Source organism: Hemicordylus capensis, chromosome 16 (assembly GCF_027244095.1).
Source record: "Hemicordylus capensis ecotype Gifberg chromosome 16, rHemCap1.1.pri, whole genome shotgun sequence".
In the NCBI taxonomy this organism is placed as follows: domain Eukaryota; kingdom Metazoa; phylum Chordata; class Lepidosauria; order Squamata; family Cordylidae; genus Hemicordylus; species Hemicordylus capensis.
In genome coordinates this window covers 12,991,069-13,010,875 of record NC_069672.1, presented here as the reverse complement: position 1 = coordinate 13,010,875, position 19,807 = coordinate 12,991,069, and the positions used below count along the sequence as shown (strand labels likewise).

The 19,807-nt window shown below is 48.9% G+C and overlaps 2 protein-coding genes across 4 annotated transcripts in view; one reads left to right on the top strand and one right to left on the bottom strand.

The window, feature by feature from the left end:
• The window catches only part of NOC2L (NOC2 like nucleolar associated transcriptional repressor), an 84,563-nt gene that overhangs the window by 32,137 nt on the left and 32,619 nt on the right, over positions 1 to 19,807 (bottom strand). For 2 of the 3 annotated variants that reach the window (XR_008312609.1, XM_053280820.1), the window contains exons 1-10: positions 16,964 to 17,055; positions 14,020 to 14,194; positions 12,740 to 12,853; positions 12,498 to 12,618; positions 9,576 to 9,666; positions 8,671 to 8,749; positions 7,346 to 7,456; positions 6,253 to 6,366; positions 5,598 to 5,786; positions 2,555 to 2,694 (exon numbers count right to left, since the gene is read on the bottom strand). Coding sequence is in view for 2 of the 3 variants with exons in the window: in XM_053280820.1 (XP_053136795.1) it covers positions 2,555 to 2,694; positions 5,598 to 5,786; positions 6,253 to 6,366; positions 7,346 to 7,456; positions 8,671 to 8,749; positions 9,576 to 9,666; positions 12,498 to 12,618; positions 12,740 to 12,853; positions 14,020 to 14,194; positions 16,964 to 16,983 (1,154 nt within the window). In the remaining variant the exon portion in view is untranslated. Of the gene's footprint in view, positions 1 to 2,554; positions 2,695 to 5,597; positions 5,787 to 6,252; positions 6,367 to 7,345; positions 7,457 to 8,670; positions 8,750 to 9,575; positions 9,667 to 12,497; positions 12,619 to 12,739; positions 12,854 to 14,019; positions 14,195 to 16,963; positions 17,056 to 19,807 lie in introns of those variants that run through there. The other variant, XM_053280821.1, reaches the window with a different exon arrangement.
• KLHL17 (kelch like family member 17) overlaps positions 17,136 to 19,807 on the top strand; it is a 28,577-nt gene continuing 25,905 nt past the window's right edge. The window contains exon 1 of the mRNA XM_053280823.1: positions 17,136 to 17,181. The gene's annotated coding sequence lies outside the window, so the exon portion shown is untranslated. The remainder of the gene's footprint in view (positions 17,182 to 19,807) is intronic.

Here is a 19,807-nt window from a genome sequence, read left to right as displayed (position 1 = left end):
CTGGCCAGTTGGGGCCGACAGTCAATTTCCCTTGCCTCTAGCTCACCGTTGGAGCATCGGCTTTGCATGCAGAAGGTCACAGGTTCGATCCCTGGCAGCATCTCCAAGTAGGGCTGGGAGAGGCTCCTGCCTGAAGCCTTGGAGAAGCTGCTGCTAGTCAGTGAAGACCAGGCCTGCTCAACCCGTAATCCCCAGACACAGTGGCCAATAGCCAGGGATTATGGCATGAGGCCACAGCTTGGTATCAGAGCATCTGCTTTGCATGCAGAAGGTCCAGGTTGCATCCCTGCCAGCATCTCCAGGTAGGGCTGGGAGAGAGACTCCTGCCTGAGACCTCGGAGAGCTGCTGCTAGTTAGTGTAGGCAACACTGAGCTAGAGTCAGACCCTTGGCTCCATTAGTAGAAGGCACCTTTCCCATGCTCCCCAGTTCCTGAAACCTGACTCTTTGCTGAGAGAGCGAGAGAGAGAGAGAGAAAATGAGAGCGAGACAGCGCCTTGCTTAAACTGTAAGCGAGAGCCTTGCTTAAACTGTCCTGGGCAGTTTAAGTAGCAAGCAAAGACTGGGACCAGCTGAGGGAGCAGCAGCAGGAGAGAGGCATGCCCCCATCTCCTGGTTGTGCGGCTTCCCAGCGGCATCCGGTGGGCCACCGTGGAAAACAAGATGCTGGACTAGATGGGCCTTGGGCCTGATCCAGCAGGGCCGTTCTTATGTTATGTCCTTCAGCAGCACAAAAGCAGTACGAGTGCAACTGTGACAAAGGTGGGGAAGACAGAGATTCAGAGGAGAAGTGAGCTACCTACAGAGAGTCGAGACAGGGAGCATCACCGCTGAAAGAACCAAATCACTGCAGAGTTCACCGAGAATCACCGACTTAGGAGAACCAAAGAATCACTGCTGGCTGAGGCCATCGCAAGCAGGCAACCATAAAAATTCCTCGTCAACAGAGCAGCATATGAGTTTTAATCTGTTAATTAAATCTGAATACATTTGCATACCAAACGGCAGTCTCAGAGAGGGGGAAGCTTACTCTGTCTGTAGCTGCTGCAGGTACGCGCCTCCCCAGGCACCACCCTAGAAGCGATCTCCCCTCTTGTGCGAGAGAGAGAGAGAGAGAGAGAGAGAGAGGAGAGGGAAGGCCACTGCTAAAAGCGTGTCTGGCGTCTGCAGCTTTTTAATTAAAAAAAGGTAGCAACCAATTCAACCGGGAGCATGTTTTTAGTTGTTCTCAAGGTCTTTAATCGATCGATCAACGCAACGTTGCAGACCCAGCATACAGAGATGCCTTTGGAATTTGTCCCCCGGAGACTCATAGTCAGAGGGTCTTTGAGGAACAATGTAAGATTAATAATGAGGATGGGGTCATAGCTCAGTGGCCCAGCATCTGGGAAAGACCCCCCGCCCAAAAACCTTGGAGAGTTGCTGCCGGCCAGTGCAGACAATCCTGAGCGAGATGGACCAAGGGTCTGACTCAGTACAAGACAGCTTCCTAGGTTTTCGTTCTGACTGCCTTTTGGTATCCAAGGGCAGGGAGTGCCCAACGGATCCTAGGACGTTATGCCCAGCTATGCCCAACTAAATACCTAAAAACCCATCACAGCACTTGAGCTCTGGATAGTCACACTTCAAATGTTTAGCAAGATATGATGAAGAGAACCTCTGAGTGGGAGCTTCTTAAGAAAAGCACCACAGAAACAGTTCAGCAATAAGCATAAGCTAATCCATCCATGCCTGAAGAACATAAAAGGCTTGCTGGATGGAGCCGAGTGTCCACCTTCTCCAAATAGTTCCCAACAGTACATGGAGGCGATGGACCCCATTCCCCAACCTCCGCCAGGACACACTCGGCCCTTGCAACTAGCATGCACATGTGAGCTGTCCTCACAGATGGTACTAAGGCCTACGAAGTGCCCTGCTGGATCAGACCCAAGGCCCCCACCTAGACCAGCATCCTGCTTCCCAGAGTGGTCCACCAGCTACTTCTAGGCCCTGCTTGTGAACTTCTTAACGATGTCCTGGGGCTTGTCCCCTTCATCTGGTAAACTGCCTCTGAACATGGAAGTTCTATTCAGTCAGGGGTCCTTGGACTCGGGTCCCCAACAGCGCTCCCTGTAACAGGGATGGCTTGATTTTGTTGAATACAACTCCCAGCATCCCCAGATGCAATGGCCTTTGGCTGGGGGATTATGGGAGTTGTAGTCAAGACCACCAGGGAACCCCTATTCCAGGAAACACTGGTCCCTGGGTGCTATTCGGCTGCCACTTCCATCCTCCCTTCCGCCATTGTGTCTGGGGGCGACAGGAGCTGAAGCCTAACAACGTCTAAGAACCCCTGCATAAAATCATAGTGGTTAATAGTTAATGGCAGATCTCTGTGGATTCTTCTTTTTTTTAAAGCCACCTAGACCAGCTACCATCTCCTTTTAGACACCCGCCCTTTCCTATTCACCTTGAGAGTGGACTTCCAGGAGGCAAACAAGCAAAAGGAAAACACACAGCGTGCAAAAAAGAGGAAGAAGAAGGAAGGGTTAGGGTTAGGATCTCCTGCTACTTACTTAATGCAGCCAATGATGACTTGGGTCAGAGGGTAGATCAAAGGCTCCAGGACCTCGTTCGGATGGAGGGTGCTCAGCAGCCGACACCAGAAGTAGAGGCAGTGGATGTACTGCCAGTTGTAAACTGACTGGTAGTTTTCCTGCAGAGACAGAGAGGCGGGGGGAGTCATCAAACCAGCCCCAGGACTCACACCCAAATCCTAACGGCACCAGCACCTTTCAATTACCAACTCTGGTTTTGCTCTCCACGGGGGAGCAGCTTAGGGGGCGCTATGGAAGGCCCAGAAGCCCAGCAACCCAGGTGGCTATAAAATCCTAAATAAATAAATACAAAAGGCGTTATATATTTATGCTGCCTATCTCGGTGAAATTGACGTGTGCCTTTGTTTCGATCTCTCCCGAGCTGCAGTGACAAGTATGTCCCATAATCTTTGTAAGGCTTGATTTGACCCTAACTTCACAATCTCACAAGGAGATCTCACAAGCCTGATCTACCAGTTAAGTCTGATCCACCTGGAAAAGGTTTATTTTGAGAGCTGGAGTGGCATACTGGCTTAGTGAGTGTGTTGCTAGATATCAAATCCCTGGTTAAAGCCTCACTTCTGCCATGAACTCATTAGGAATCCTTAGAAGTCTCTCTCTCTTTCTCTCTCTCTCTCTCTCTCTCTCTCTCACACACACACACACACACACACACACACACACACACACACACACAATCTCTTGGAATCCCACCCCATCCCACTGGCAATGTCGGGATGCCTCCCTACCACTTGCAAGGATTACTGAAGGTCAAACCAGATGAGATATGGAAACAACATTTCTTTAATCATGTGTCTGCCCCGTTTGCATTTCTCCCGCAGCCCCTGCTTCCTGCATCACTGGGACAGCTCTCACCCAGGAGGTACTGGCCTGTTTTGTGCTGCACTGCAGCGCCACCCATATGATGGCCAGAGAGGGTAGTGCAGCTCATCAGCCCAGTAAGAGAAGCCAGCAAGGGCCTGCCTGGTCTCAGATACAAGAGCCGCAAGCTTGGTTCCTCACTCTCAGCAACTCAGTGCTAGGAGTAGACATACAGATTCGCTTGTCTTGCATCTCCCCCTTTCCTCCCTGGACTGCCACCTTTGGGAAGGGGGCCATGGCTCACTTACAGTGCACATGCTTTTCAAAAGAGAATATACAGCTTCATCTTCTAGTAGAACTGAGAAAGAGCCCTGTCTAAAATCCAAGAGAGCCACTGCCGATCAGTGCAGACATTACTGAACTAGATGGACCCAGGCTCTGACTCGGTAGAAAGCAACTTCATAGGTTCACTGTTCTAACAACTGTGTTTACTTCTGGTATTGGCTGGAGGTGGGAAAAGGAGGAAATGGGTGACCAGCTGCAAAGCAGGGAAAGAATTCAGCTTCCTTCATTGAGAATCCCTTTCAATGTTAAAACAGCAACACAGGAAGCTGCCTTCTACCGAGTCAGGACATTGGTCCTTCTAGCTCAGTACTGTCTACTCAGACTGGCAGCGGCTTCTCCAAGGTTTCAGGCAGGAGTCTCTCCCAGCCCTACCTGATTATGCCAGGGAGGGAACTTAGGACCTTCTGCATGCAAAGCAGATGCTCTTCCACAGAGCTACATTCCCATCTTACAGCGCTCACATGTAGTAACCCATCCAAACGTAAACCAAGGTGGACCCTGCTTAGCAAAGGGAACAATTCATGCTCGCTACCACAAGACCATGCCACCTAATGGCGCAGTGGGGAAACGACTTGATTAGCAAGCCAGTGGTTGCCGATTCGAATCCCCGCCGGTATGTTTCCCAGACTATGGGAAACATCTATATCGGGCAGCAGCAATATAGGAAGATGTTGAAAGGCATTATCTCACACTGCGTGGGAGGAGGCAATGGTAAACCCCTCCTGTATTCCTACCAAAGACAACCACAGGGCTCTGTGGGCGCCAGGAGTTGACACTGACTCAACGGCACACTTTACCTTTTACCCCAAGACCAGCTCTCCTCCCATGTGCATGGGGAAATCACACCCATGTGTATGTTTTATACATGAATGCAGAAGACGCACAATTCAAACAATCGCATCCAGTCTGGCCCCAAGGTCAGCCCTCTCTGTGGGCAAAGCACTCTGAACCCTTGAAACACACTTGCCAGGAATCGCCATAACTTCTCCCAGATCCCATAGAAGTGGAGCTAGAAAATGAATTACCATGTATTATCAAGATTTTGGGATTTACATGGTCTGGGCACTGGCAGAATCTAATCTTCAGATCTCCAGCCACTTCGCTCTGAACTGCCTCTCCTGGGCCGTGGAACTAACTGGATTGGGGTCCTGTCTGGCTCGTGGCTGAGGGTACGAGAAGCCAAGCTGATCCAATTAAGGTCCTAGACTTCGATGGTCTCTCCTCAGCTTATCTGCAACGTCTGAGCACCTTTTTGAGGAGGGTGTTGTGGGGAGGCTTAAGGCGGTAACTGACCCCGGCAAATACCAGCTGCTAATCTGTGACAGTTTTGTTGTCTTTAAACACCAATAAAGGAGAGGGATTAGCAATTTGTCTCCGATTAATCCAACTCAGACTGGATGAGACCCTGTTTAAGGAGAGAGAGAATTACCCACTCCTACACTCCTCCAAAATAAAAAAGGCGCGGGGGGGGGGGCCCTATAGGAAGACCAGGCTGCAGCTGATAAAAGTAGAACAAGTGACAGGTGGAAACTGTTGTTGAAAAGAGGACCCACCAAAAAAAAAAAAAAATCAAAGTTGGGGAGACTCCATAATCTTCTTTGCTACTGGCCAGCTTTGGGTAATAAGATGAAATGCAGCTTTTGAATCGGCACAAGGTAGCAGAACAGCACAGCAAAGAGGACACGGAGTTTTTAAGGATTCAACCCAGCACAAAAATGGCGGTCTGGCCTCGTTCGTCCCACAACAGTTGTAATCCAGAGGTGCACCAGCTCAAGGGCAGAGGTCCTACTGATGGCTAACAGGGGTCTCCACACACAGAGGTCACACTTGCTTATCTCCAAGGCCCTCAACTCACCTTCTTCTTCATGGTCATGGCGCTGCGCAGGTGAATGGCCAGCTGCCGGATGTAGATGAAGGCATGCTGGTAGGCGACCTGAGTGTCGAGGGCACACATCTCCGTCAGTGTCCGCTGCATAAAGTTTATCATGGGCAGCGCGTTGGGGGAGGTGAATCTGGAGTTCTTCACATAGGAGATGTACATTTGCTGAACAGCAGGGAGAAACAGAAGCAATGCCGTTATTTATTTTTTTGCTAATTTATTTACGTTGTCATATCTGCACACCGCCCCAAACGTACACCTCTGGGCGGTTTACAACATAAAACAAATCAAAAATCAAAACATTAAAACAACTGAAAACCACAATTCTGATTTAAAAGCTTGGCTGAACAAATGCATCTTTTGAAGGAGTCTGAAAAGCTGTCAGAGACGGGGAGGCTCTTATTTCAGCAGGGAGCGCATTCCAGAGTGCCAGGGCGGAGACAGAGAAGGCCCGTCCCTCAGTAGCCACCAGACAAGCTGCTGGCAACTGCAGATGGACCTCTCCGGATCACCCAGGAGTCCCTGGAGAGCTGTGGCCAGCCACAGTGGACGGCACTGGGCTAGAAGGATGAAGAGGCCCACGAGAATATGGCCACTGCGTCTGCCCACAGAGCTTTCGCCACCAGCTTACCTTGAGGACCGGGCTCAAGTAGACATCCTTCTTGTGCCGGCAGATTTTGTTAAGCACCAAAAATGCCAACACCCTCGCCGTCTCCTCGCCTGTGCTCCAGAGATGGGTGGCTTGCTGGGAAGGAAGTGGAGAGAGAGGCGCGCGTTAGCCAACAGGACACGGCCCTCCATGTCAACCCCACGCACCGTGAGGACCTTATACCAAGTCAGGCCCTTGGTCCAGCGAGCTCAGGACTGCCTACACTGACTAGCAGCGGCTCTCCGAAGCTTCTGGGGGGAGTCTTTCCCAGCCCTACTTGGAAATGTTGCCAGGGGCTGAACTTGGGACCTTCAGCGTGCAAAGAAGATGCTCTGCCACTGAATGACGGACTCAGCCCCTAAGGGGAATATCATACAGAAGACGGCGCTCACTTGTAGTCACCCATACAAATGCAAACCAAGGCGAGCCCTGCTTAGCAAAGGGCCCGCGTGGTGTGGTGGTTAGAGTGCTGGACTAGGACCCGAGTTCAAACCCCCATTCAGCCATGATCCTTGCTGGGTGACTCTGGGCCAGTCACTTCTCTCTCAGCCTAACCTACTCCACAGGGTCGTTGTGAGGAGAAACTTAAGTATGTAGTACATCGCTCTGGGCTCCTTGGAGGAAGAGCGGGATATAAAAACGTTTTTTAAAAGGGGGGGATGATAATTCATGCTCGCTACCGCAGAACTAGCTCTCCCTGCTCCAACCGTTCCACTGTCCCATAAACCAATCCCGCAGGAACTGCACTTCCAAGTCCAACTCAAGGCGGCTGGCATCTCCCTTTGAAGCGCTCCACCATCCAGGCCCTAGAAGTCTTCTCAGCAGTGTCCCCTATCAGAGGGCATCTCAGATGTTGTTGACTACAGCTCCCAGAATCCCTAGCTGCGGCAGTAGGCTTTGGCTGAGGATGCTGGGAGTTGTAGTCAGGGACATCTGGGGTTTCCTGTTAAGAGGGGACATGGCTTGTCAGCTAATCACTCAGCCAAACTTCCTTGCCAAGCAGAGCTAAGTGGTTGGCTGTGGCCCTGTCCGGCGGCCATATCCCCCGCCATCAAGCACCAACGGCTGCACTGACCTTGAGCAACATGCGGCACTGCTTTGGGAAAGCCAAGTAATAAGGCACGATGGAGTTGACGTGCTGGAGGACGGCGGCTCCCACGGAGGCTTCTGTTAAACAGGACAGGAGCTGCAAGGGGGCAGAAGGTGGGAGCGGCGTTAAAGTCTCGGTCCGGCCACAGCGGCAGCCTCCTCAGATTGTATTTTACGCCATACACCCGACGCCGAATCGTGGTTCTGCACTAGCCGTGGTTAAGAACCCAGACTACAGTCTGAGCACATGCAAACAATTGTCTTTATCTGCTTGTTGCTCCTGTTTCCCAGCTGCTTGGCACTCCGTTCTCTAGTGCAGAGCTCCTCCCTGGAGGCAAAGCAATGGCCATAACCATGGTTGACCCATTCGGACACCGTTCCAAACCATGGTTAGCAGAAACCATGTTTTGCCACCGTTTTTAAGGGTACAGAGAAGTATAATGCTTTACGGGTGCTGGAAGTGATCTGAACACACCCAAAGGTGAAACTATGATCATAACCATGGTTGATCAATGCAGATACTGTGCCAGACCATGGTCAGCAGCAACAGTTTAAGTGTGCTGGAACGGATTTGAACACATATTCAAACCTTGAGCCCCTGGTGGCGCAGTGGTAAAACTGCCACCCTGTAACCAGAAAGTTACAAGTTCGATCCTGACCAGGGGCTCAAGGTTGACTCAGCCTTCCATCCTTCCGAGGTCGGTAAAATGAGTACCCAGAATGTTGGGGGCAATATGCTAAATCATTGTAAACCGCTTAGAGAGCTCCGGCTATAGAGCGGTATATAAATGTAAGTGCTAAGTGCTATATTCGCTGCTCAAATTCACCACACATATTCAGCCAGGGGTGGGTGGGAGAAGAGATGCCCCGAAAAACCTTTAAAGTATGTATTCTGACCACTTTAACCACCCTCAAATGTTGTGTGTCTTTGCCTGGTGCAAGAATCCAGTAACTAGAAGGAGTTAAACAGTCCATTCTGGTAGACTGTGGCTGCTTTCTACCCATCCCCGATCTACAAATCGGGATGGCAACTATGAGAATTCCCAAACGGATCACTAGCCCCATCAAAAAAGTGTGAGGAAGCAACTCTCGTAGAAACTATTTTATTTATCGCAGCGCAGATACCAGACAAGCCACTATTCCTTGTAAGAGGGATTCCCAGAAGTTGCTGACTACAGCTCCCATGAACCCCAGCCAAAGGCCACTGCAGCTGGGGATGATGGCATTTGTAGTCAAAAACAGGGAACACTGTTACAGGCCACAGGGGTCCAGTCCGGGCTTGATGTTCCAACAGAGCTCAGCACATTTTACCTGGATAGTGCAGCCAAGGTGCATTTTGATGTCCAGACGAAGCTTGCTCCAGAGTGGGCTGGAGGAAGGCAACACCATCCTATAGAACAAAGCAAGAAGGCTGGTTAACATGCTATGCATTTTATGGTATATTATTCAGGTGTGATAGTGCTAGAAAACACACACACACACACACACACACACACACACACACCCTTTTTAGTCATGCAGCCTATCCTTGTTTTGCTCAGGACACCCGCCAAGACTCCAGGCTTATAGTTGGGAGCCATGATCACATGCACAACTACACTCACAAGCACAATAGTCCCTCCCCCGCACAAGCCCACTGCTGCCCACAGTCCCGGCCAGATCAGATGGCAGCCTCAAAGAATGCAACAGAGCCGACGCCTGTGGCAAGAAACAAGGGATTAATTGTACCCTAACCCAGCTGTTTGCTTCATTCCCTGTTTGACCCGCAAGTTCAATGCCGACAGGGTCACCCTTCAACAGCTCTTGTTCTCAGCAGCTCAGGAGCTGGGGCCCAGCATTTTAGTGGTGGTACTAGGCTTCTGGGCTGAGGCAAAATATTTCTAAAGCAGCAGGTTAAAAAAAAAAAGCTTCCCTGACATCCATGAGTCCTCTCCCCTCCAAATCATTATTAGTTTAATTTAAAAATCTTTGCCAGGATAATTCACACTCGAGTCCTGGCGGACCCCGTGGGCAGAGTCTGCTTTTTCCTAGATTCTGGAAGGCAGAAGCAGGAATAACAATCTTTGCGGTGGGGGTGAGAGACTTGTTATAACAAAGATGCTTGGGAAGAAGCACAAACGGCCACATTTGTGGTCACTGTGGCCATTCGTCCTGAGGCACAGCCTATTCCACGGTAACGACTTAGGAAACCAAGGAACTGTAAAAAGAAAACTTACTTGGATTTGTTTTTTGCAGGTTTGACCTGAAGCAGTTTCTGGAGCAAGGCAAAGAGGTCGCGGACACAGAAGGACATGAGAGTGTTGAACACTAAGGCAGGAGAGAAAAAAGACAGGAGGAATTTCTTGGCTGTTCCCGACAACTGTGGTAACCATGTGGAGCTCCTTTCCCAGTGAGGCCTATACCACTTATATGTCATATACGTAAGTACCAGGGTTATGGTCATAGGGACATAGGAAGCTGCAGTATACCAAGTCAGACCCTTGGTCCATCTAGCTCAGTATTGTCTTCACAGACTGGCAGCGGCTTCTCCAAGGTTGCAGGCAGGAGTCTCCCTCAGCCTGATCTTGGAGATGCTGCCAGGGAGAGAACTTGGAACCTAGATGCTCTTCCCAGAACATCTCCATCCCCTCAGGGGAATATCTTACAGTGCTCACATGTGGTCTCCCATTCAAATGCAACCAGGGCAGACCCTGCTTAGCTAGGACAAGTCATCTTTGCTACCACAAGACCAGCTCGCCTCTGGTCTGAAGGGACATGATGCTGGAATCTTGCTGAAGCAGGTCTGGGTCTGGTCAGTGCCTGGATGAGGGAATGTGGCGGTAGCTGCAGTGACAGAGAATCTGCTTTGCATGCAGAAGGCCCCAGGTTCAATCCCTGGCAGCATCTTCAGGTAGGGCTGGGAAAGACCCTTGCCTGAAATTCTGGAGAGCTGCTGCCAGTCAGTGTAGACAATCCTGACAGAGGGGGACCAATGGCCCGACCCAGTATAAGGCAGCTTCCTATGTGAGGAATTCCTACATGCTCTGCCCTTGAGATCCACGGAAGACACACAGGACAACATTGTAACTGATTTTCTTTTATTCGTGCTTCCACAATTGCAAACGAGTTTGGCAAGAGGCACAGAAACCAGCCTCCGAAAAAGAATCTTAGTTTTAATTCGTTCTTTTAAGTTTCCAGTCCTGATGGGTGCAAACACAATCTTGAAAATTCATGCTGCAATACTTGGCGAAGGAAGTGAGGGTGCAGGGAAGCAGAGAACAGGGCCTGAACTGATCAGAGGAAAGGAGAAAACGGGATCCTCTTGCACATTTGGCTCTTATGACTCTCTTAAACAGAAAGCTAATCCCCCAAATTCAAATAAAAATTCAAAAAATTCAAATAAAAACCAGTGTGTCTCAGACGGCCAGGGAAAGAACACTGGGTTAGACCGACCAATGGTCTGATTCAATAAAAGGCAGCTTCAAATGTTCACATCAGTAGCCCTCCGATAAAGATTATTTGATCGTAATTTGAGGAGGGTTTTATCTAAACACACATCCCACAGTAATTTTGCAAAACCCAGAACTCCTAACTGCCCACATGAGCCTCCGAGGGGCCACCTTGTTTCCAATGCAGTCTGTCCTCTTGATCACTTGAACACCGGGACCTTTCAGTGCATGGGGTGCCTTCTGAGGCACTGGAGTAAATAAGGTTACCGTACACCATTTTAGCTTCCGCCACCAGCCAGGGATGGATACTGCTCTGGCACCCCCTGCTGGAGCAGCTTCTGTACAGCCGGGGGGGGGTGAAGGACCCATCTGCACCCATCTTTGCCATGTGCTCCTTGATAAGCCACATGGAAAAACCGGGAGCCAAACACAGCTCAATCTCTTCGACACTCTGCCTCTGAGCGGCAACCCCACTCACTTCAGCAGTGTTCCCTCTAAGGCGTGAGCGCGTGCACACGCTCACACCTTCTTTGAGCTCCACTCTGTTAATTTTAGATCCTGCTCAGGTTAAAATGGGAAGGCCCCACTCTGAATGCACGTGCGCACACACTGACTTGATACTGCTGCCCAGAACAAAATTCAATCCGCACACAGATGAAAAAAATTAGGGAGAACCCTGCCCCAAGGGGAATATCTTACAGCAGACAGTGCTGACATTATTATTATTATTATTGCATTTATACCCCGCTCTTCCTCCAAGGAGCCCAGAGTGGTGTACTACATACTTAAGTTTCTCTTTCACAACAACCCTGTGAAGCAGGCTAGCCTGAGAGAGAAGTGACTGGCCCAGAGTCACCCAGCAAGGATCATGGCTGAATGGGGATTTGAACTCGGGTCTCCCCGGTCCTAGTCCAGCACTCTAACCACTACATCACGCCCAAATGCAAACCAGGGCAGCAAAGGAGACAATTCTTGCTCATTCCTGCCAAGACCAGCTCTCCTCCCTTATTACCTGTAATTAACAAGGCAATAAGCCAGGACTGGCCAAACAGCAGCACCTAACGCCAGACACAGCTAGACATGTGGTTTCTCCAGAATGTTCTGAATTGGAAATGTTCTCCAATGGCTTACATTTACTGCCAGTTTATTTCATGGGATAAACCTGCAGTTCTGATGTTGTGGGAGAGGAAGAATAATTTCACACAATCAACTTGTGGAATTCTCTGCCACAAGTTATGATGGCAGCCAACAACCTGGATGGCTTTAAGAAGGGTTTGGATAAATTCAAAGAGGAAAGGTCTATCAACTGCTACTAGTCGGAGGGCTATAGACCACCTCCAGCCTCAGAGGCATGATGCCTCTGAATACCAGTTGCAGGGGAGTAACAGCAGGAGAGAGGGGACATGCCTTCAACTCCTGCCTGTGGGCTTCTCAGAGGCCTCTGGTGGGCCACTGTGAGAAACAGGATGCTGGACTAGATGGGCCACCTTGGGCCTGATCCAGCAGCAGGCTGTTCTGATGTTCACTTTCTGCATTTTGCCCACACTGTTGATAATTTTACAAACCTCTGTCATATCCCCTGCTCAGCTGTCTTTCCTCTAAAACCAGAGAGCCCCAAATATTGCAGTCTGTCCGTGCAGATAACCTGTATGATTCTGCTGTGTGTCCAGATTGCCTTTTAGTTACTGGCTTTCGGTTTTGTAGGCTTACCTGCGCTGTCTGTGACTTTGAATTTGGCAGGATCCGACCCAACAGCTTCTCCTTTGGCTGTCACCACGCAGGCCTTGAAAGCTTGGGTGATCTCGTGGAAGAGCTTAGGAGTCAGTTGCTTCTAGATTTTTAAGAGAGAGAGGGAGAGAATGAAATATGGACAATTTTAAAAAAGCTTAATTGACTCTACCCTTAATATAAAAAAAATGTTTAAAGTAACAAAAGCCATCTCCATCTCTTGCCTCTGCAGCTCTTTTCCAATGTTCCACCATCTTCAATGTCACAGAGATGAATTCAACTTTTTTCCGTTTGGCCAATGTTTCTTCTCCATCGTCGTCATCATCATCACTTGCTTCCTACAAAAGTTTTTCAAAAGGATGCCAGGATATATTGTAAGAGTACATTCTGACACTTATGGTAGGGTTTGTTCCCTGCCCCCCGCCCCCCGCAAGTCAAAAATGGTTCAAAAGAGGGATCACTGCTCAAATACAGACCCTCACCCAACTTTTGCATCTGATATAACAGGTTGTGCAGATTATTTCATGGCTTCAAAAACCTGCAAAACCAACTTGACCAGAGGCAAAAGAAATGGGCACACATACCATGGAAAGCATCTTTCGAATGACTTTCAACTGTTAAAAATGTTGTCTCTCTCCAGTCCTAAATTTGTTTAACCCCTGCTGAGTAAAGAGACAACTCTTAAAGTAGTGATTACCTTATATTTAGTAGGGAGAGAGCAACTGGCCCTATCCAACCCCAGCACAACATCCCTCCAGTGGCTGTTGCTGGTAACTGCCTTATTCTTTTGGGATTGTGAGCCCTTTGGGGACAGGTAAAGGCAAAGTGTGCTGTCAAGTTGGTGTCGACTCATGGTGACCACAGAGCCCTCTGGTTTTCTTTTGGTAGAATCCAGGAGGGGTTGACCATTGCCTCCTCCCGCACAGTCTGAGATGATGCCTGTCAGCATCTTCCTATCTCACTGCTGCCCGATACAGGTTGTTTCCCATAGTCTGGGAAACATAACAGCGGGGATTCGAACCAGCATTATTTATTTTTCCCGTGTAAACCACTTTGAGAACTTGGGTTGAAGAGCGGTATACAATATTTGTAGTAGCAGTAGTAGTAGTAGTAGTAATTATTTTTGGCAGAAGGGCTGCTCTGTGAACTAGCATCTTATCAGCCATCTCAAGTCCATCTACAGCTCCTTTCGCCCCCTTCTTCTGGAGGGAACACCCTGGAAATTGGAGTAGGACATCAGGGGCCCAGAAGACACACACAGACACTCACACAGTATTTTAACTGTCTATTGGATTGCGAGCCACTTTAAAAGTCAAAGTTGACTGAAAAGTGGGTTTTAAATAAATAGTGCTGGCAAATGGTTCAGTGCAGCGTGCTATAGTTAGAACCAAAATTAAACTCAAACCTGCTGAATGCCTCTGAACCAAGGCCAAACCACTAGTCCCTATAAAGAGGATTTTGCTCTCACGCGGGTGGCACACACAACCAAATCCAGCTCCTGTACCTCCAGTTTGTCAGGCAACGTGTGAAGTTCCTCTCCCTCATCAGAGCTGTCGGAGTCATCAAAATTAAGTAACGTGCGGTCATTTTCTTCCAGGAATTTGTAGAATTCTGGATCTCGCTCCCTCAGCCGGGAGAGCTGGTCTTTGTGCTGGGAAGCTTTCCCCTTCTTCGCTTTCCTGATGGGAGGAGGAGAGTTTAAGAAGAAAAAATCAGCACAGGAATTAGAAGTTTGACACTGACAGGTTTGCCAGGGAATACACTGCTGTGGAATCTCTGCAAGTTGCCGAAGACTCTGGACCATTTAGAACTCTAAAAGTAGGTCAGAAAATCCCTTAGTGTATCTGTGGCTAAGATACCATCCTTCAGTAACCAGCACCAGCCTTAAAAGGAAGCAACTCATCTATTTCTAGGTGCTACGCTCTGCACAGGGCTAGATACGTTTCTCCTAGGCATCCTTGTCAAATTCCTAGGCATCAAGGAACATAGGAAGCTGCCATATACTGAGTCAGACCACTGGTCTATCTAGTTCAGTATTGTCTTCACAGACTGGCAGCAGCTTCTCCCAGGTTGCAGGCAGGAGTCTCTCTCAGCCCTGTCTTGGAGATGCTGCCAGGGAGGGAACTTGGAACCTTCTGCTCTTCCCAGAGCAGCTCCATCCCCTGAGTGGAATATCTTAGAGTACTCACACTTCTAGTCTCCCTTTCGTATACAACCAGGGCGGACCCTGCTTAGCTAAGGGGACAAGTCATGCTTGCTACCACAAGACCAGCTCTCCTCCCAAGCATTGAGAGTCTAGAGTCCAACAGAATCAAGTTTGTTGGCACTAGATGTGCTTAGGATGAAGTAATTACATCAAATTCCAAGGCATGAGTATTACGTTTCTAGGCACATACGCTGCCTAGAAAATATACATATCATAAGCTCGGGCTATTACAAATATGCAGCAAAGGCCACACCTGCAATATGGGAATGATGCAAGTCTCCCCTGCAGGACCATTGTAAGATCTTCTGAGAAAATGCTCTGAACATTCTAAAGTGCCAGATCTACAAGATATCGGGAACGCACACCCCAACGAGGCCTCTGGGGATCCAACATTCCCGTTCTTCAAGCACCTGGTCTTCAAGAAGGTCTTTGAGCTTCCCTGATCGGGAGTTTTTAGTCTCCTGTGAAATTGTTTTCCTATTTCAGCTGCTTTGTTTATGCCACGCATTTGGTTATTTTTGTAATCTTGGACAGTGTTTAAGTTGGCGGGTTTCTTTATTTTGTGTTCGGGTTTAAGTTTAGAACCAGTGGATAAACATTTAAGTAAATAAAATACAAATGGCAAGGCAAGGATGATCACTGCCAATACAAGAAGGGCCATGGGGTTAAATTATGTGGAAAGCGGGGTAGCATGAGCCATACTGTCTCAGGGTCAGCTCTGGAGTGCAGCAACCATAGGAATTTATCAGGGAACATAGGAAGCTGCCCTGAGCCAGACCCTTGGTTCATCTAGCTCAGTGTTCAAGTATTAATGCTTTCAGCAGCTCTCCACCTTCAGGAAAGAGACTTTCCCAGCCCTACCTAGAGATGCTGCCAAGGATTGAACCCAGGACCTACTGCTCCAGAAATGTTACCATTCTCACTGGGCACAAAGCATCCCAAAAAGATCAGGGGGGAGAGGAGGGCATCATGAAAGAATACTCATTTGCATACCCCATCTTTTCTCCGTTAAAGGGCCCAATGACAGTGAGGCCATACACACAATCAAAAACTGTCTTCTACTTGGGTTTGGGAGCTGTGAGTGCTTCCAGTTTTTGGTTGTGTGGAAGCAAAGTAAGAGGAAAAGCTATCCAGATTTTCCTCCTACCTTGCTTCCAGACAACTGAAAATTGAGAGCACACACAGCTCCCAAACCCAGACAGAAGACAGTTTTTGATTGTGTGAATGACCTCATTGTTTTGCTCAAGAATCCCCCAAATCCTGAGTTGGCACTGCACCCACCCCACTCCCCCAGGCCCATGAAAGGCACACCACTAGAAACCTCCATCCCTTTGAGAAGCCCCATCCCCAAACTGAACCCATAACAGTCCCTGTATGTTTTCCCAACCAACCAACCACACATATTCCACACACACCACAGATTCCCAACTATATTTATGGCGATTTCCAGCTCTAAAATCAAAGGAGGAAGAGGAAAAAACATTGAGAGAATTACATCCAGAAGCTCAGGCTACAACCCCTGCTAACTTGGCAAAGAGGCACCTTTGGTGATTCTCTTTATTTAGCAGGGGGAGAGTAACTGGCTGTATCCACCCCCAGCACACAGTACCTCCAGTGACTGTTGCTGGTGTTTATCTTGTGTTTCTTTTTAGATTGTGAGCCCTTTGGGGACAGGGATCCATCTTATTTATTTATTATTTATTTATGTAAACTGCCCTGAGCCATTTTTGGAAGAGCGGTGTAGAAATCAAATGAATGAAGTGCATTAAATGTAAAACAACCTTTATACTGTATTGTGTTCTTCCATCAGCCAAAAGCTCAGGACATATAGAAGTGACATTCCAAAAAATTCAGTCAGTAGGCCTTAAGCTCTTAAGATGTTTTATTATTTATAACAGGGTTTCTCAAACATCCCCCTCACTGCAGATGTGGAGACTACAATGCCCATCACCCGGGGGCCACTGAGTCAAGGGGGCCGATGGGAGTTGTAGTCCTCCCCACCTGGTGACCCGCGTTTGAGAAGCCCTGATTTATAATGAATGCAGCAGTACTGGAGACATGGCCACCAGCAGCACCAGCGGGCGCCCCCGCCGCCCCATGCCCAGCTCACCCCCTTGGGGGAAGCTTTCTCTTCCCCTATAGCCCAGCCTGCTTGCACGAAGGCAGCCGCAGAGGTCATGCATGCTACCACGCGCGCCCCGTTAGGGGCTCGCCAGCCAAAAGCCCCCCAAGGGCGACCCACCTCTGCGCGGAAGCGGCCATGCTGACTCTCTCTCTCTCTCCGCCTGCCTGCCCGGCCGCAGCAAGAAGAAGCAACGTGCTCGGAGCACTTCCGCTCCCAGAATGCAGCAGTCGCGAGGGGAGACCCGGAGCCGCCGCCGGCCGCCGGGTTGATCTTGCGGTTCACGGGCGCCGCGGCGGGCAGAGAAAGAGAAGGAAGTTCTGCCCGGGGGCCAAGCGGTAGGGCGCATTCCCGCCGCGAGCTTTTCCTTTTCTTTCTTTCTTTCTTTCTTTCTTTCTAATGCACCATTTCTTTATTACGGGCTGCAATCTGTTATGTGCGCTTTCCTGGAAGTCAGCCTGACTAGGCACAATGGCATTTGCTTTCTGAGTAGACCTGCTTTGCTTTATGAGTCCGCGTTCTCCTCTGGTTTTAACCTGCCTGGCTGCTGTTTTCCTTTTTATCTGCTCTGCTTTTCATTGTGTTTCAGGTTCGTTCGCTGTCTTTTCTTGTGTTTTGATCTCTCATTTTATTTATTTATTATTTTTTATTTATTTTATTATTATTTTGGATTCTGTGTTTTTACTGTAAGCCGCCCTGAGCAGCAGCTGTGTGCTGGAGGGCTCGCGGGATATTTATCGTTCAAGCAAGCAAACAAATAAATAAATGCCTAGGCCTGAAATCTGCTATTTCTTTTTGTGGTGGTTTTTTTTTTTTTTACATGGACTTTATGAAATAAATTTAATTGGTCAAGTCATAGTGTTTGTTTGGTCCATATACCTTTCCACAACCAGGATAAAACAATAATGCAGGAAAAAGATTACCCTAACTGGCTCCCAATTAATGTTTTCAACATTAACATAAGACAGACTCTTAACCTACAAAATTGTTTGGAGCCTCTAAGCCTGGTTCCCAGGGTTCTTACCTGGGTCACAGGAGGTAACCCCTTGAAAGGAGGAGAGCTGGTCTTGTGGAAACAAGCATGAATTTTCCCCTTTGCTGCTAAGCTGGGTCTGCCCTAGTTTGCATTTGAATGGGAGACTGCATGTGTGAGCACTGGAAGAGATTCCCCTCAAGGGATGGAGCTGCTCTGGGAAGAGCATCTAGGTTCCAAGTTCCCTCCCTGGCAGCATCTCCAAGATCGGGCTGAGAGAGAGACTCCTGCCTGCAAGCTTGAAGAAGCTGCTGCCAGTCTGTGTAGACAATACTAGGCTAGATGGACCAATGGTATGTCTCAGTATATGGCAGCTTCCTGTGTTCCTATGATGTGAAAAGGGAGGGACTGCAGCTCAGTGGAAGAGCATCTCTTCTGCACACAGAAGGTCCCAGGTTCTAGGGATGTGCACAAACCGGTTTGGAGGCCCTTTTACGGACCGCCGAACCAGTTCAAAAGTCCAGTAGTTCAGCCAGGGTTTTTTTGGGGGGAGGGGGGTAGCTTTAAGGACTGGGGAGGGAGCTCTTAACGTTTCCCCTGCCAGCGAGGTATCTAAAAATGGTTCTGTGGGGTGGCAAAGTACCTCCTTGCTGCCCCGGGAACTTCTGGGTACTTCCGGTCCGGTGTACACCGGGCAGCAAGGAGGTACGCTGTTGCCCCACGAAACTGTTTTTAGACACACCACCAGCGGGGGAAACATGGCTGTGCTGGTTCCATGCATACCCCTACCAGGTTCAATCCCTGGCAGCATCTCCAGGAAGGGCTGGGAAAGACTCCTGCCTGAAACTCTGGAGAAACTGCTGCCCTTCAGAGCAGGCAATATCAGACTAGATAGACCAGTGGTCAGACTCAGCATCCCTTTTAGCGCAGGATCCATAGCTTGGTGCTACAGCACCTGCTTTACATGCAGAAGGTCCCAGGTGCAATCCCTGGCAGCATCTCTGGGTAGGCAGGCATGGACCAACCCACTTGCCAATGTAATCCCCCAGCCTTCTGGCGAGCAGGACACCCAGAACCACCCAGATCTCCTCCCCAAAGGTCTCCTTCCCATTACCATTTTGGAGAAAGAAACAGCAGGGGATCCATCCTGAGCAGTAGCAGAGGGCCCCACCCCACCCGTTTATTTCCCTCTCCTTCTCCCAGTGCTAGAAGCAGAAGACCTGCTTCTCTCCCAAGCCCTCTGCCTCTGTGCCAGAAAAGAAGCCCTCTGCCTCTGTGCTCAGGGTAACCACCAATAATGGTTAGCTACTGAGCTTATTTATTCAACTTATATGCTGAACCTATACTGAGAAAAGCTGGATTGGAAGATGAACATGGCTTTTAAAGTTGGAGGAAGAAACATCAGTAACTTGCGCTACGCTGATGACACCACTCTGATAGCTGAGAATACGGATGATCTGCAAGCTCTAGTAATGAAAGTCAAGGAGCACCGTGAAAAAAATGGGACTAAATGTAAAGAAGACTAAACTAATGACAACGGGCACAGCAACCAGCCTCAGAATTGACAATGAAGACATGGAAGGGGTGGAAAGCTTCTGCCTTTTAGGATCGACCATGAACCGTAAAGGATCCAGCAGTCAAGAAAGACACCTCAAGCTAGGACTTGGTAGGGTTGCAATGAAGGCCTTGGAAAGGGTATATTTAGATGCCGTGTCGTGTCTATACCTAAAAAGATTAGAATCATCGGACCATGGTTTTCCCCTTGACAGTCTATGGATGCTAAAGCTGAAGAAGCAAAATAGAAAAAGCATTGACACTTTTGAGTTTTGGTGCAGGAGAAGACTTTTGAGGAGACCATGGATAGCCAGGAAAACAAACAAATGGATCACAGAAGAAATCAATCCAGAATTCTCACTCCAGGCACAAGTGACCAGGCTCAAACTATCATCCTTTGGACACATTATGTGAAGATCCAGCTCCCTTGAGAAGTC